The 14,516-nt window shown below is 43.7% G+C and overlaps 1 protein-coding gene across 6 annotated transcripts in view; it reads right to left on the bottom strand.

Moving 5' to 3' along the window:
- The window catches only part of Arhgef6 (Rac/Cdc42 guanine nucleotide exchange factor 6), a 121,113-nt gene extending 106,826 nt beyond the window's left edge, over positions 1-14,287 (bottom strand). For 3 of the 6 annotated variants that reach the window (XM_050159689.1, XM_050159690.1, XM_050159692.1), the window contains exons 1-2: positions 13,998-14,284; positions 12,697-12,780 (exon numbers count right to left, since the gene is read on the bottom strand). In XM_050159689.1, the coding sequence (XP_050015646.1) occupies positions 12,697-12,780; positions 13,998-14,162 (249 nt within the window). In that variant the 5' untranslated portion in view covers positions 14,163-14,284. Of the gene's footprint in view, positions 1-2,844; positions 2,921-3,059; positions 3,540-12,696; positions 12,781-13,997 lie in introns of those variants that run through there. The other 3 variants (XM_050159691.1, XM_050159693.1, XM_050159696.1) reach the window with 3 other exon arrangements.
- Positions 14,288-14,516: the final 229 nt, after the last annotated feature.

Below are 14,516 nucleotides of genomic sequence, written 5' to 3'. Positions count from 1 at the left end.
TAAAATGTGGATAAACTAGAGGAGGGCTTCTCACCCCTAGACGCATGCCAGAACTGCTTGCATAGTTTCTTAAACACATCTTCTAAAGGCTTGGGCCCTTCAATCACCTTTCTGGAGGCCCTTTTTACAACAGAATCTATTCATACCCTATGACCAGGCAACTCTATTACTATACATAAATTCAACAGAAATGTTTTTCAGGGGATACCCACAAGGATATTCCTATAAAAAATTGTTCATTTCAACAACAAGGCAACACACATACCAATTGAAAACTGTCCAAATGTCCATCAGTGAGTGAATAGGATAAACAAAATTTGGCTATCTATACAATGGACTACTACTCAGCAATAAACAATAGTTAAATAGCCAGCCGGGCGGTGGTGGCGTACGCCTTTAATCCCAGCACTCGGGAGGCAGAGGCAGGCGAATCTCTATGAGTTCGAGACCAGCCTGGTCTACAAGAGCTAGTTCCAGGAGAGACCCCAAAACTACAGAGAAACCCTGTCTTGAAAAACTAAAAAAGAAAAAAAAGTTAAATAGTAGTACCTACAGTAAATATAATGCTTAGTGGAAGACATTTTATGAAAACAACACTCTTTACCACCCAACTCATGTACCAAACGAGGACAAAAGCACAACAATCGATTCTCGTGGAGTTTGGCGAGCGGCCATGCCTGGAAAGGCACACAAGACTATTGAAGCTATTGACAATGTTCTGTTCCCTAAGCCAAGTGGAGATTATAGGGGTGTCATTTGTGGGCACTCATCAGCACAAACAACTAGAACATTTTCAAGTTTTTAAAATTCTTCTCACTAAACTGATTTAAGCATTTAAAAACACCAATGCAAAGACCTCATTGTACGACAATCAAGTCAGAAGCTTTGGGCAACGAGATTCTAATAGTTGTGGTTTTGAAAGTACCCCCAGATGCTTCTAATGCATGGTCATGTCTGAAAACGGCTCCCTGATGGCCACAGTGTGGCTTGTGACAGAGGAAACGAGGTCTAGCTGACTATGCTGTGTCTGCTTTGCACCTCCAGGATGAGGCACGTGTATGGCTCGTCTCCAAACCTCAGTGTCCACCACTGGGTAATGGGTGCAACATCACCTACCTCGCAGGGTTATTGTGAGGATTAAATTAGATAATATACTTCGAGCAGCCAGCCCAAGGTGCAGGAGAAATGGCATTCAGCTGCTTTTCTTCCTTTGTATACAACCCCCTGACAATGGTGATGGACAAATGCATTGCTCTAAGTGAACCAAACACATGCCCTCTCAGTTTGCCTCCTGGAGAAGTTTCTAGACACCGAAATAATCCTCTATGAATGCTGTCAAATGAGGACTGGAAATTTCTAGGTTCTGGCTGCTCCCTCTAGTCATCCCTTGCTATCCCAGAGTAGGAGTAGAAAAGCAGAAGATGAGAGAGGTAAAAACAAATCCCAGACCCTGTGCTCACCCCTAATTACAGAGTGGACGCTATGCAAGCACAAGAGGCCAAACTGAGAGCTAGCAAGTGAATAATTGGTTCAGAGGCCACGGACCACTCAGACAATGTTCCAAACGAAGCACTTTTGTACACAGTGTCACCTTTTAGTGAGAACAAACAGCAAAATCTGGCCAGGAAGCAGAAGCAGAAGCAGAGGGAGCCTCTTGAGTCTGTAGCTAGAAGCGCATGACTTGGCCAAACTTTTCGGTTTCTTTGATAATCGAAAGCAATGCCTGTTTTCAAATGCCCTTTATAAGGATACGGTGAGTTGGAGTTCGAGTAAGTGGAAAACATTCCCAAAAAGCAAAAAAGAAAAAGAAAGGAAAAGAAAGTTAAGCACCATAGAAATGCAAGGCGAGATTATTAGTTGGTCATTTATTGTATTCTAAACTTCGGTCATCCTTCAGCAAGTCACATGGAAACAGCCCCTCTCTTGTTTCAACAGCTCCAAGCATACCCTGGGCCACATGGGCCTGGAGTTTGCTTATGTAAGAAGGGACTGCAGCATTGCCTGGCATGGAGCATAATATTTTGCTTAAAAGAAAGCTGCTGAAGTCCAAGGGCAGGCCCAGGCCTTACATTTTTGGACAGAGGTACTCTCAGTGGTGGAACACTGAACTGTGGCCGGAGCAAATGATGTCATCGGAGATCCTCTTACCATGGTCAATGTCAAAATTAAGATAGGAAGTTCAAGGACAAACGGGATTTTTCCAGGCAAATACAAGTCAGAAAAGCAGCCTAGACCTCAAAATCTTGCCTTTAAAATCAATACCTAAAAAAAACTTAAACACCAACTGAGATTCATTCTGTTCTGCGTGGCTGTTTTGGTTCATGGGAAGCTTTTACTGAAAAACGTAGTTTCATAGCAAAATATATTCTTTGAGTATATTTTTACTCCCACTACATATTAAGAAAAGAAGGGAAAAAAATGATGTGAGTCACTCCTACATCCAAAAACAATAACAAACCCAAACTAAAAATATAAGGTATTGAGAAGAAAGGTATTTGAAACAGAGCTAAACTTGAGGGCTCTCTCCTCTAGAACTAAGAAATGAAATAGCTGGGATACCTGTTGGGTCCTTCAATGACTGGAAAATGAAAACTCGCAATCAACTACAGCTACTTTGGAATACCAGGTAGAGCCCATCCGAAAACCACTTCTGTGACAGACCTGTGTCAAACATTCCCCAATGCATGGATTGCCCCAGCTAGGGAGAGCATCAAATTAATATCAAAAAACAGTACCGTTGTCTCTTTGCTCTGGTTCAGAGGAGGAGAGAAGACAGAATCCCGTCTGCTACAAACCTTGCGGCCGAAGCTGGACAACACACCCCTAAGTTTGGCGCGTCCTTACCCTGTGCCCTGGCTCCCGCCCGGGTTCTGGGTACCCAGGGGCTCGGTGCACCAAGGAGAGGCCCTGGCAGAGAACAGACCGGCGGCGGCTGGGGCTGTAGACCTAGGCGGTCAATCCTGGAGGAAGGGCGGCTCCTCCCCTGGCTACCCCAGCCCCCCAGCACCAAGCCCTCAACATTCCCCTCCCCCTGACCCCTTGCCCCCCTGGCAAGTCACCTGGCTTGGTTCGCTTGTCCTCCTGCTGCTCGCTCCCTCCAGCCTCCTCCTTGGAAGTGGCTCGCCCTTCCGAGTCACGGGGCCGCCGAGCGCCGCCAGCCTGTGCCAAGGCTGCGGGAAGCGCAGTCCCCAGATGGAGCTGGGACCCTGCCCCGCACGGCTGCCACCAGGACGAAACTGGAGAGCCTGCTGGTATGGCCGGCAGGGAGGGGCGGTTGCAACTTTGCTCCTGGACGCGTGATGAGGGGGCGCCAGTCTCCAAACTCCTTGCCGAGCTTCCGAGCTTCCCAGGGAAAGGATTTTATGTATTTATTTATTTATTTTAATGAAGAGGGAAGTCCGATTCTCGCCCTCAAGTTCTCTCTCTAGAGCTAGGATCGCGGGCTGCGGGAGGCGTGCCCCTGTAGGGTGGCCACAGGAGGGGAGCGGGTGGGCTGTGGGAGCCTGACCGCAGGGTTTCTCCAGACCCAGTTCTGCTGCCTGGAGCCAGAACCCGGGAGGGAAAGAAGCCTGGAGAGACCGGGCCAGCAGCGGGGAAGCGATGACCCGGACCTGGATCGCAGAAGTAGGAACTGGAAGTGACAGCGGCGCAGGGCAGAGCAGAAGCAGCACCAGCAGCAGCAGTGGTGGTGACTGTGGTGGCAGCAGTCAGCACCCCAGTAGCCAGCCAAGGAGCAAAAGCCGCGGTGTGAGGGCTGCAGCTACACTGCGCATGCTGCTGCCACCCAGTTCCCAAGATCAGGGCTACCAGGGCTTGGGGTCATTGCCAAAACGCCCCTGCTGGGAATGCTGGAGTCAAGGACTAAGCCATTCCTAGTTAGTGGACTACTTTACTTCCTCATCCCAGGGATGTAACTTGGGACCGGTAATTTGCATGGTGACCCAACGAGACATCCTCTCACCCTTTCCTTCAAGCAGAGAAGCACTTCACATCCATCTTTTCCCAGAGCAGACCCCCAAAATCTGAAGACAGACTTTTCAAAGAAACACATGCTAGGCAAGTGGTCTACCCCTGAACTTTTTCTAAGTGTAGATCCGGGGTCTCATCTCTAACCCAGAATGGACTGGAACTCACATCCTCCTGTCTCTATAGAGTAGTTGAGATGTGCTCTACAGTGTACGCCTTGAAGCTCAGTTTGTATAGAACGGCAGCATAGCCAGGAGCAGATTAGGTCAGCCGAAGCAGTGGAACTCCATTAGGACTGCCACATTGGCTCAGCTAGTCAAGAAGAAAAGGTGCCGAACCCCTTTTTAATCTTCCTACTAGTCAAATTGAGTGGAAGCTTTGCCTAGTGGAAACGGATGGAAAAGGGCCAAACCATGACCCATTCTCTAATTTCTAAGCAGGCTTCCTAGCTGGGTGTGGTGGCGCATGCCTTTAATCCCAATACTCTCAGGAGGCAGAGTCAGACGTATCTCTGTGAGTTCGAGGCCAGTCTGGTCTTCATAGTAAGTTGCAGGCCAGCCAGGGCTACATAGTGAGAGAGGCCTAGAGAGAGGAAGTCTGAGTTCACACAAGTAACCCTGCCAAGACTTGAAGAAGTTCTTTGTGCCATTAGTTAGGGGTGTGGCCTATTTCTACTTTCTTAGAACAAGAACATGGCAGATTTCCTTTTAACTCATGAGCATTGGTAAAGCTGCCTTACTTCTAGGACTGCTTCCCTGCAGAACAGTCCCTAGGAAGGGGCTATCCCACAAGCCTCACTTTAGGGACAGCACCCATGCTGCTATGGTGACAAGGCAGATGGAGTGACTCAGGAAGTCAGGAGGGAACAAGGGAGTGGGGCAGAGAAAAGCCAGACTGCTACCAGCTGATATTGGAAGGAAGGAAAGAAGGAAGGAAGGAAGGAAGGAAGGAAGGAAGGAAGGAAGGAAGGAAGGAAGGAAGGAAGGAGGGGGGGCTATTTGAATCACATATTCATTTAATAACCCTTCATGAACAAAGATTTTTTTTTTTTACAAAGTAAGCTGGGTACAGAAGCAGAAGACATGTCTATTTCTGCAAAATGGAGACCGGAAAATGTCCTAGGCAGGGCACCATGGTAGAAGATGATGGAGGAAAAGTATCTACTGGGAATAAAGGAAAAGTCCCCGGGCTAGAGGTTCCACAGACCAGTATTCACACGGCCACTGTCAAGCAATACAGCCAGAAAAGTACCACGCCGGCCACTCTAAAATGATCAGGCCCTGCTCACGTTGTTGAGTGACTTCCTGCTTTCATTACTGACTTTACCTAAAAATAAGGATCATTTTCTTATGTTCTGGGTAGTTTTGACTTGACTGAATATCCTCTCTTCCTTTTCCATCCTTTGAGAAAACAAAAAAAGATGGATTTAGTTTACAAAGGAGAAATAGAAATGAACGATAAAGGAGCGACAGCATGTCCAAATTAATTTGGGATCGTGAGATACAAATTATAGCAAAGAAAACTACTATTTCATCCATCACTTTGGCAAACTTTAAGATAAATAATGTGCAGCGTTGACAGGGACAGAAGGAAGAAAACCCTTTCAGTGTTTTGGTAGAAATGTAAGTTGGTAGAGCATTCTGTAGGAGAATTTGACGTTATCTATTAAAATCTGACACAGTAATTCATTTCGATGATGAAAGATTCTTCAAGAATAATCACAAATGCACACAAAATTCTATGTACATACACAACATAACTCACTGGGATTTATCACAGGAATGAAAGATTGATTCAATATGTGGGTATCAATCAATGTAATGTATCACTATTGTAAAGAGCCTAAATTAATGATCATCACCACAGATGCATAAAATGCACAAAGGAAACTGGGGTGGGCATGGTGCCTCAGTTGGTAAAATGCCACACACAAGCACAAGGAACTGGGTTCAAATCAGACACAACGGCACATGTCTTTAATCTTAGTGCTCCTATGGCAAGACAGGCGGTGAAGACAGAAGAAGAATCCCCAGAAACTCCATGTAATGAACATTAAAGAGACTCAAAATAACAAGGGGTAGGCAAGGTACACCATCCGAGGTTTTCCTCTGACCTCCATATGAAAACCTCGACTCACATATGCAAATAAGCTCACGATATAGTATACACCCAGGGGCATATAAATGTAGCTGAGAATGACCCTGAACTCAGAACCTCCTACCACCACCTCCCAAAGCCAACTGATCCCGAGTATGGATCATCATCTTTTGTAATAAAAAAAAACTTGACAAACTAGCATTATAAGGACATTTCCTCAATACTAAAGTTCATTTATAAAGAAATAACCAGCTGAAAAAAAAAAAAGAATACGCAGCTAACGTTGTACCTACTGGTGAAAGACTACCGTCTCTGTAAGATAAAAAGCAAAACAAGGCACTTGCTTCTACCCCTTCTACTCAATACGTACTAGAAGTTATCGCCTGATAAAGTAGCACAGAAAAGGAAGAATCGCAAATATCCCCATTCATAGAAGACATAAGCTTGTATATCAGAAATCATACGAACTCCAGAGAGAAACATTAGAACTTGAAAACAAAATGTGAAAAGTTGAAAGATAAAAAATAAATATTAGAAGTTAATTGTATTTCTATGCACTAGCAAGAAATGTTCCAAAGCCAATTAAGAAGACAATAGACAATTCTGAGCGGGGTGTGGGGGGTGCACAGAGGGGAAAAGAAATAACAGTGTTCAAGGTCATTCAATTCTCAACTATTGTGAGTTTGAGGCCAGCCTGAGCTATGTGAGCTCACGTCTCAAAAAAGAGCAGAGAAGAAAAGAAATGAAATTCAAAAAGTTGTGTGTGTGTGTGTGTGTGTGTGTGTGTGTGTGTGTGTGTGTGTTGGAGAGATGAGTCAGAAGTTAGGAGCACTTCCTACTCTTGCAGAGGACCTGGGCTTAGTTCCTAACATCCAAATCAAGTAGCTCACAACTGCATATAACTACTCTAGTTCCAGGGTTCCAATGTTCTTTTCTGGGCTCTGCAGACACCAATATGCATGTGGTATACATACAGAGAGGCAGGTGAGCACACACATACTCACACACTCACACATACACACACACACACACACAACTGGATTTCAGATAGGGTCTCACTATGCAGCAGTCACTGATTGGAAACTCACAGGGATCTAACTCCCTCTGCCTTCTAAATGTGGGATGAAAGATGCATATCACCATGACAGCACAAATATTTTTTTAAAAAAATACACATATAATAGTATCTAAAAGTGTATTCCCATACTTAGAGGAAGAGGCAGGAGGTTCAGGAGTTCAGGGTTAGCCTTAGCTACATAGCTACATAATTTAAGGTCGGCCTAGGTTGCATGAGACCTTATTTCGAATAAAAAAAAAGTATGAAATACTTGCTGCAAAAAATTGAATCAAAGTGGTATAAGTCACATATGCTAAAAACCATAAAGACAAGATAGAAATGAAAGAAGATGCAAATGCGTGGAGAGATAACCATGTTCACAGATTCGAAGACCTGGTTACTAAAGAACACATTTCCTCAAAGTGATCTGTAAGTTCAACACAGTCCCTTTCAGGGTCTTAGCTGGCTATTTTTAAGAAATGGAGACAGACATGGTGGCACACACATGTAATTCCAAGAGTCTGGAGGCAGAGGCAGAAAGAAATATTTGTTGCAAGTTCAAGGCTAGCCTCCTCTACAAGAGCAAGTTCCAGGTCAGCCGGGACTTTAAAATAAAAGTCTGCCTCAAAAATAAATAAGTAGATAGATGGATGAATAGATATATAGATAGTTAAATAGACAGACAGACAGAGATAAATAAATAAATAGAAAAGAAAATACAGGCAGAAGTTGATATAAAACTCATGCGCACATTCAACATCTGGAGTATTCTGAAATGATTTTGAAACTAAGAACAAGTTGGACGACTCATACTTTGACTTCAACAACTATTATGAAGCTACATTAATCAGCTAAAGGGAAGAAAGGTAGTCTTTTCAATAACAGGTAATGAGAAAACTGAATGCCCACATCCAGGAAAATCAACTTGGGGCCAGTGAAATGGTCCCGTGGGTAAAGTCCCTTGCTGCCAAGCCTGAGTTCAATCCCTAAAACTCACACAGTAGAAGGAAAGAACCTCGATTTGTGATAACATTCTTAGAGGAAAACACAGCTATTCAAGACCTTTGATTGTGCAAGTGTATCTCAGATGACTCTAAAAGTCAATGTAAAAAAAAAAAAGATGAGAGTTGTCTGGATTGCTAGTGGGTGAAAATGTTTGGTGGGGAAGCATGATAATCTGAATTGGATGTCCAGAACCCAGTGACTCAGTGGTTAAGGGCAGTGCCTTGTCTTGCAGAGGACCTGGATTCAAATTCCTACACCCACATAGTGGTTTATAACCCTCCGTAACTACAGTTCCAAGGGATCTGACACTTTCTTCTATAGCCATGAGCAGCAGGCGTGCAAATGGTGCACAGACATACAGGCAGGCAAACCACTCATATGCATGAAATACATTTTAATTGAAAAATAAAAGCCAGATGCCTCCGTGCACATCTGTCATTTCAGCAGAGGGAGATGAGAAGCAAAGATGAGAAAATTGCTGGGAAGCTCTCAGGTGAGATAGCCCAGAGGACACACCGCAACAGCAGAAATGACACCCATCCTGCCTCAACGAGGCAGAAGAAATAATTGCTGAAAGATGATCTCTGAACTACACACACACACACACACACACACACACACAGACGCATACTGTGGCTGACACACATGCGCGCGCGCACACACACGCGCACATACATGCACACACAAAAATAAAAAATCTGACTTCATCAAAAAAGTTTTTTAAAAAGTCTAAAAAAGATAGCATGAAAGTTGGAGGGAGTTTTTGTTTCCCAGATTTCTCTGTTGTTAGCTGTATGAACCACTAGAGACCCTAAACTCTTAGATTCACAGTCAACAGAAGATGGAGGGCATCTGGAGAGGCCCAGTGATCATCAACCTATAATGTGGTCCCCATACCTGGGACCCCAATACTCAGCCCCCACCTCCCTGACTCAGCATTACAATCTTCCAAACTGACTGATTCAAACTGGCAGCCTTTCTTCAGATAAATGCTAGGAAATGCTAGGGCGCTCTGGGAAACCAGCAAGCCCGCTCCTTGCTTTTCATACATTTAGAGTTTTAGAAAGTTAACTCAGCTCCACCAGACATGCTCCATGCCTCCCACTGTTGCCTGAGAGGGAGATATCTCTCTCTCTCTCTCTCTCTCTCTCTCTCTCTCTCTCTCTCTCTCTCTCTCTCTCTCTCTCTCTCTCTCTCTCTCTCTCTCTCTCTCTCTCTCCCCTCCCCCCCTCCGCCCCGACCTTTGTGAATACTTCTGTACAGGTCTGTTTTTCAGCTGCCGGGAAGCTTGAAGACTGGACTGGCCACATACTTGGCTGCTCCATGCCTTCCAGCTCAGCTTTCAGTCTCATTCCTTCTGGAGTGATTGTATGTGCCTTCCCTGAGGGCTCTGTGAGTGACTCAACATGGCTCGGTTTTGTGCATAACAGTACGAAGAGCACTGAGTCACAAGGTATCAGTGGGCCGTTAAGACTAGTGTTTAGACGCAATGATACCTTAAGAGCTGTAGATTCATCTTTCACTCGACCCTGAAAATAGTTCTCTGCAACAAAGCCCATCACATTGAATGCTAACTTTAAAAAATTATTTTAAAATCTTCTGCAATCAGGCTGGCTCAGCAGTTAAGAGCCCTGGCTGCTCTAGTAGAGGACCTGGGTTCGATTTCCAGCACACACGTGGCAGCTCGCAACCATCTGCAACTCCAGTTCTGGGGATCTGAAGAAAGGTTCTAATATATAGGGCTTGGGAGATGGCTCAGTGAGTAGAGGGCTTGCTACACAAACAAGAGGACCAACGTTCGGGGCCCCAGCCTTCACGTAAAAGCTGAGCACGAAAGCAGCTGCTATCATCCTGAGCGGGGCTGGGTGGGTGAGGGGCCTGTTGACCAGCCAGTTTATCCAAAACAGTGAGAGATTTTATCTGAGAGGGAGAGAGAGAGAGAGAGAGAGAGAGAGAGAGAGAGAGAGAGAGAGAGAGAGAGAGAGAGAGAGAGAGAGAGAGAGAGAACTTCCTAAAAATCAAGTGTTTCAAAATGGTTTAGGTAAACTGGAAAGAAATAGAAGAAGACACCAACTTTGACCTCTATTCTACACTTGTACCCCACACAGTGTACATACATCTCAATATGCACACACACCTATGAAACTACAGAAGGAATAAAATAACCACAATGTTCATATCATATCCATCTGATACACTTTTTAGTAAAATTTCTACCCAAAGTGAACTAAACATTTTTTGATTTAAAAAAAAAGACTTTTAAGCGTTTGTGCTTAAAAAATAATCTTTAGTTATCAGAAAGCCCCCAACAGTGGAGCCGCAGGAGCTGCTTCCGTATCACCCAGTATTCTTAGAACTGCAAAGAAGAAGCGCACAGTACACCTTCTGGCAGCTTTAGTGCAGAAATCGTTGACAACTTCACCATGTTTTTATTTGAAAAAAAATCAAACAAGAAATGTCATGGTCTGTTCCACAGTAGATAGCTTCCTATAATGGTTACCACGGGCTCTGAAGCCACATGGACCATGAACCTCAAGACGGCTGAGGGGTCTCTGGGAAGTAGGGAATATTAGAATAAATTTGGGTCCCCAGTACCCACGTAAATAAGATTGGAATAAGATATTATGACACAGATGTATCTTTAGATTAGGCTTAGCTTCAAGAAAAAAATAACTTGTTTTGAGACGGTCTCACATTGTAGCTAGGGCTGGCCTAGAACTTATCTATGTAGACCAGGCTGGCCTGGAGCTTACATAGATCTACTACCTACCTCTGCCTCTTGAGTGCTGGGATTAAAGGTGTGCACCACCACACCCAACTAGGAAGGAAACAAAGTTGAACTGAGACAAGGACTAGTAAAGATAACAATAATAGTAACAACAATAATAAATAGCTACCTGAAGGATAATATGCCCCAGTATCTCTTCCCGAATTTTACATGTATTAATTCATTGACATTTCTTACCAATCACAATAGACAGGCAGGTGCCACTCTTGTTCCTATTGTACAGGTGGAGAGGCCAAGACAGAGAAGCATAGTGAAATAACAGATTCCAAGGTCATAATGTCACTAGTGAGCACAAAATGAGATTTAAACCCAAGAAGTTTAGCATCAGAGTCCACGTTCAAACACCTACCACTTGCCCACAGGTAATACTTGTTTACCTGTTGACCTGGCCCTGAGCTAACGGTAATACCCAAATTATCTCACACATTTTTAGGACATTGACTTTCTTAAATCTACATAATTAAGCAATATCTCACTTGACCTAGAAACAACATCACGAGGTAGTTAGTGTTGTGCCTACACTATTCACAGACAAAAGCCTTAGGAGAGGGCATGAAGGCTCAACTCCACGCTAGCGCTCCCTGTGCACATGCAAGAGTAGGATCCCATCCCTGCACCACAGAAACAACATGGAGCACGAACAGTAACTTGGCACACGCAGAAGTATTGCACTCTTTTTCAGCAATACCATGTATGCATGCATTAGGGTTCCTCGTGCAACGTAGTTTAACATGGCTTGGGTTTTTATTTTGCTTTATATTGAATCCAGGGCCTTGTGCATTGCAAGCAAGCCTCTACCACTGCTCTGCCTCTGTATCACTTGCTCTGTTTAAATACAGTTTTGACTTGAAGGCCAGGTTCTTGTAGTTTTCCAAGGTCTCCCTCTGTTCTAAAGTGTTAATGGGAGTAAAGAGACCCTTCTTTTTGTTTTTTTTCCTCAAGATTCTTCCTTCCTTTATTTTTCTCTCTCTTTCTCTCTCTCTCTCTCTCTCTCTCTCTCTCTCTCTCTCTCTCTTTCATTACAACAGTTCTCTGTTCCTTTTTCTTCCTCCAAATCCTTCTTCTCCACTCTCCTTTAAATTTATGGCCTCTTTTTCGGGTGTTACTACATGTATATATGTATGCACAGATGCATACATATTCCTAACATAACCTGCTCAGTCAGTATAATGTTGCTTGTAAGTATGTTTTCAGGGTTGATTATTTGGCACTGGGCCATGTCTTTTTCTTTTTTCATTTATTTTATTGTTCCTTCCTGAGACCCTCTGCTGTAGCCAGTGACTCACGTTTCCCCCCCATTAATAAGGAAGCACACCCACAAAAAGCTTGCTTACCTCAAGAGAAGCTACATTCAAAAGTCATGATTTTTGTATTCTGTTGTTTTGTTATTTTTTTATTCTTTTCTTTTTGCTTCTGTTCTTTCTTTCCTTTTTTGCTGTTTTTGAGAAAGAGTTTCATGCAGCCCAGACTGGCCCCAAACTTAAATGTATAGCCAAGGTTGACCTTGAACTTCTGATCTTCCTGCCTCCACCAGCTTAGTGTTGCAGATTATAGGTGTGTGTCACCAAGCCCAGTTAGTGATCTTGCTTTGTTTAGAACTGGATTCTGAAAGACACACACTAGCAGCGCACCACTGGGGACCACTCGTCTTAATGCTGGTTTCTCTGAAGGACTACCTCTGTTTATCTTTGTGGCTACTGGCAGTGTAAACTAATCACATACTTCTTACGGGCTTGTTTTATTAACAGAAGAGAAAATTGAAAGGCAGGGCAGGTTAGCTTACTTCCACTTGAAGAGTCGCACATCCTTTCAGGAAGTCACTGATGTTGTTGATACAGTCGTCTTCAGTTTGGGGCTCCAGACAATACTAAAGAAAGAGTCAAATGTCACTTAGAGATTGCTATGCCATGCCAAACGATCATCATCCTTTGTAGTTAACTAGATGGGGTCGGCTTTTGAAGGTACAGGACAGCCCTGCTCTCCATCCAGGAAGAGAATTAGCCACTGAAGGAAGTGATGCAAACGCCTAAACGGTTGGTTTTTTTGTTTCAAATGTCTGCAAGCCGTTTCTACTTAAAAAGGTTTCCTCATACCTTCAAGTCAGTTGTGGGGATAGCAAACCGGAGAGACTAAGATATATTTATCATATGTTAAATATATATATATTTAAATTTACTTCCTGCTTTCATTCAAGAAGGCCACCCTGATTACTTCCCTCTACTCCCCATAATAATTTGTTGATATTATATTTCACTTTGGCTGGGCACTATATTTTATCATGTCACGCTGCCTCTTATCGCTAGTTTAATCACAGTTTCTCAAGTTTAAGAAATTATAAGTAAACACTCATTCAATAAAGATAGAACTGATTCCAAGAGGCAAAAGAAGCCTTACAGCCACATTCCACCATGACCTTGATAAAAAGAATCCTAAGAACTCCAGTGCCACAAAAGCACCTACTTTAGAAGTCATCCGCTGTTAAAGCATGGGCTTTTAACCTCAAAAATCTTGGAATTTTCTTGAGCAAAGTTTAGTTTCACTTTAAATGCTCACTGCATTCAATGCAACACACTTGGTTTCTCTCTGGGTTTTGTGAGTTTTATGTAGCATTGACTTCTGTGAATAGAGTTCTTCAATGGCTCTTGTTTTAAAGAAATAAAGTCTTCATCAATTTTTAGGCAAACTCTCAAGCCCCAGAAAGATCTACTCCCAATTATTTCATTATTCCACAGACTCATGTACCTAAGGTTCAAAACATGTCCGAAGTGCACAGGGAAGTTTAACACGCATCTCCACAACACAGCGAGCTCGTGTATGATAAGCGAGTCCTCCCATCCTGGACTGCCAGTGGTGTAACAGGTTTTCAGTAGGGTAACATTTGGGGGCCAACTCCTGAAGGGTAACATTTCATTTTCTGACCTTTTTAAAGCACAGGGACAGTAAGAAAGAATGCCTGGCTTTTAGAAAGATATTGAAGTAGGGGATTCCCATGACCGGGCCGTAGAAAAAAAAAAATCTCAAGAATGATATTATTGCTGCTCCGTGGTGGAAGGCAGTCCCAAAGACACTGCAAAACGACCTTACCTTCTCCACCGAACCAGGCAGGAGTCTGCTGATGAGTTTGCACAACACCACCCCATTTTTCAGCGAGGACTTCAGGAACTCCTCTGGATCACAGATGGTCTTTTTGGGAGACTCTAAAACTCCCAAAGATATAAGCCACGTCACAACGCGTTCTTCTGGATTCATGACTGGGGCTCGTACTCTCTGCACAGCTCTCCGGGGCAGCTGCGAGGACTAAGCCACATCCGCGATTGCATCTGCTGCTGTCTTCCTTTTTATGAGCTCCCTTCTGGTGCTTGCAGGGCAAAGGTTTAAGGCAACTTTTCTTTAACTACAGTGGAACGTGGGATTTCTAAACCACAGAGATCATACTTAAAGATATGGGAAGGGATGATAAGGAATGGACAAACTCCTGGGATAACATTGCTGGTGTTCTTTTTTTTTTTTTTTTCAAAACCTGCAAAACAAATTCTTTAGGTTTTTTTTTTTTTAAGGGAGGAACACACACGACAGCTTCTCGCTGTAGGAAAGGAAGTGAAG

This window comes from Alexandromys fortis, unplaced genomic scaffold (genome assembly GCF_014885135.2).
Source record: "Alexandromys fortis isolate MF-2015 unplaced genomic scaffold, M_Fortis_MF-2015_v1.1 scaffold_95, whole genome shotgun sequence".
Taxonomy (NCBI): Eukaryota; Metazoa; Chordata; class Mammalia; order Rodentia; family Cricetidae; genus Alexandromys; species Alexandromys fortis.
Note: the sequence above shows the minus strand (reverse complement) of the source record. Positions and strands in the feature narration are given on the sequence as shown.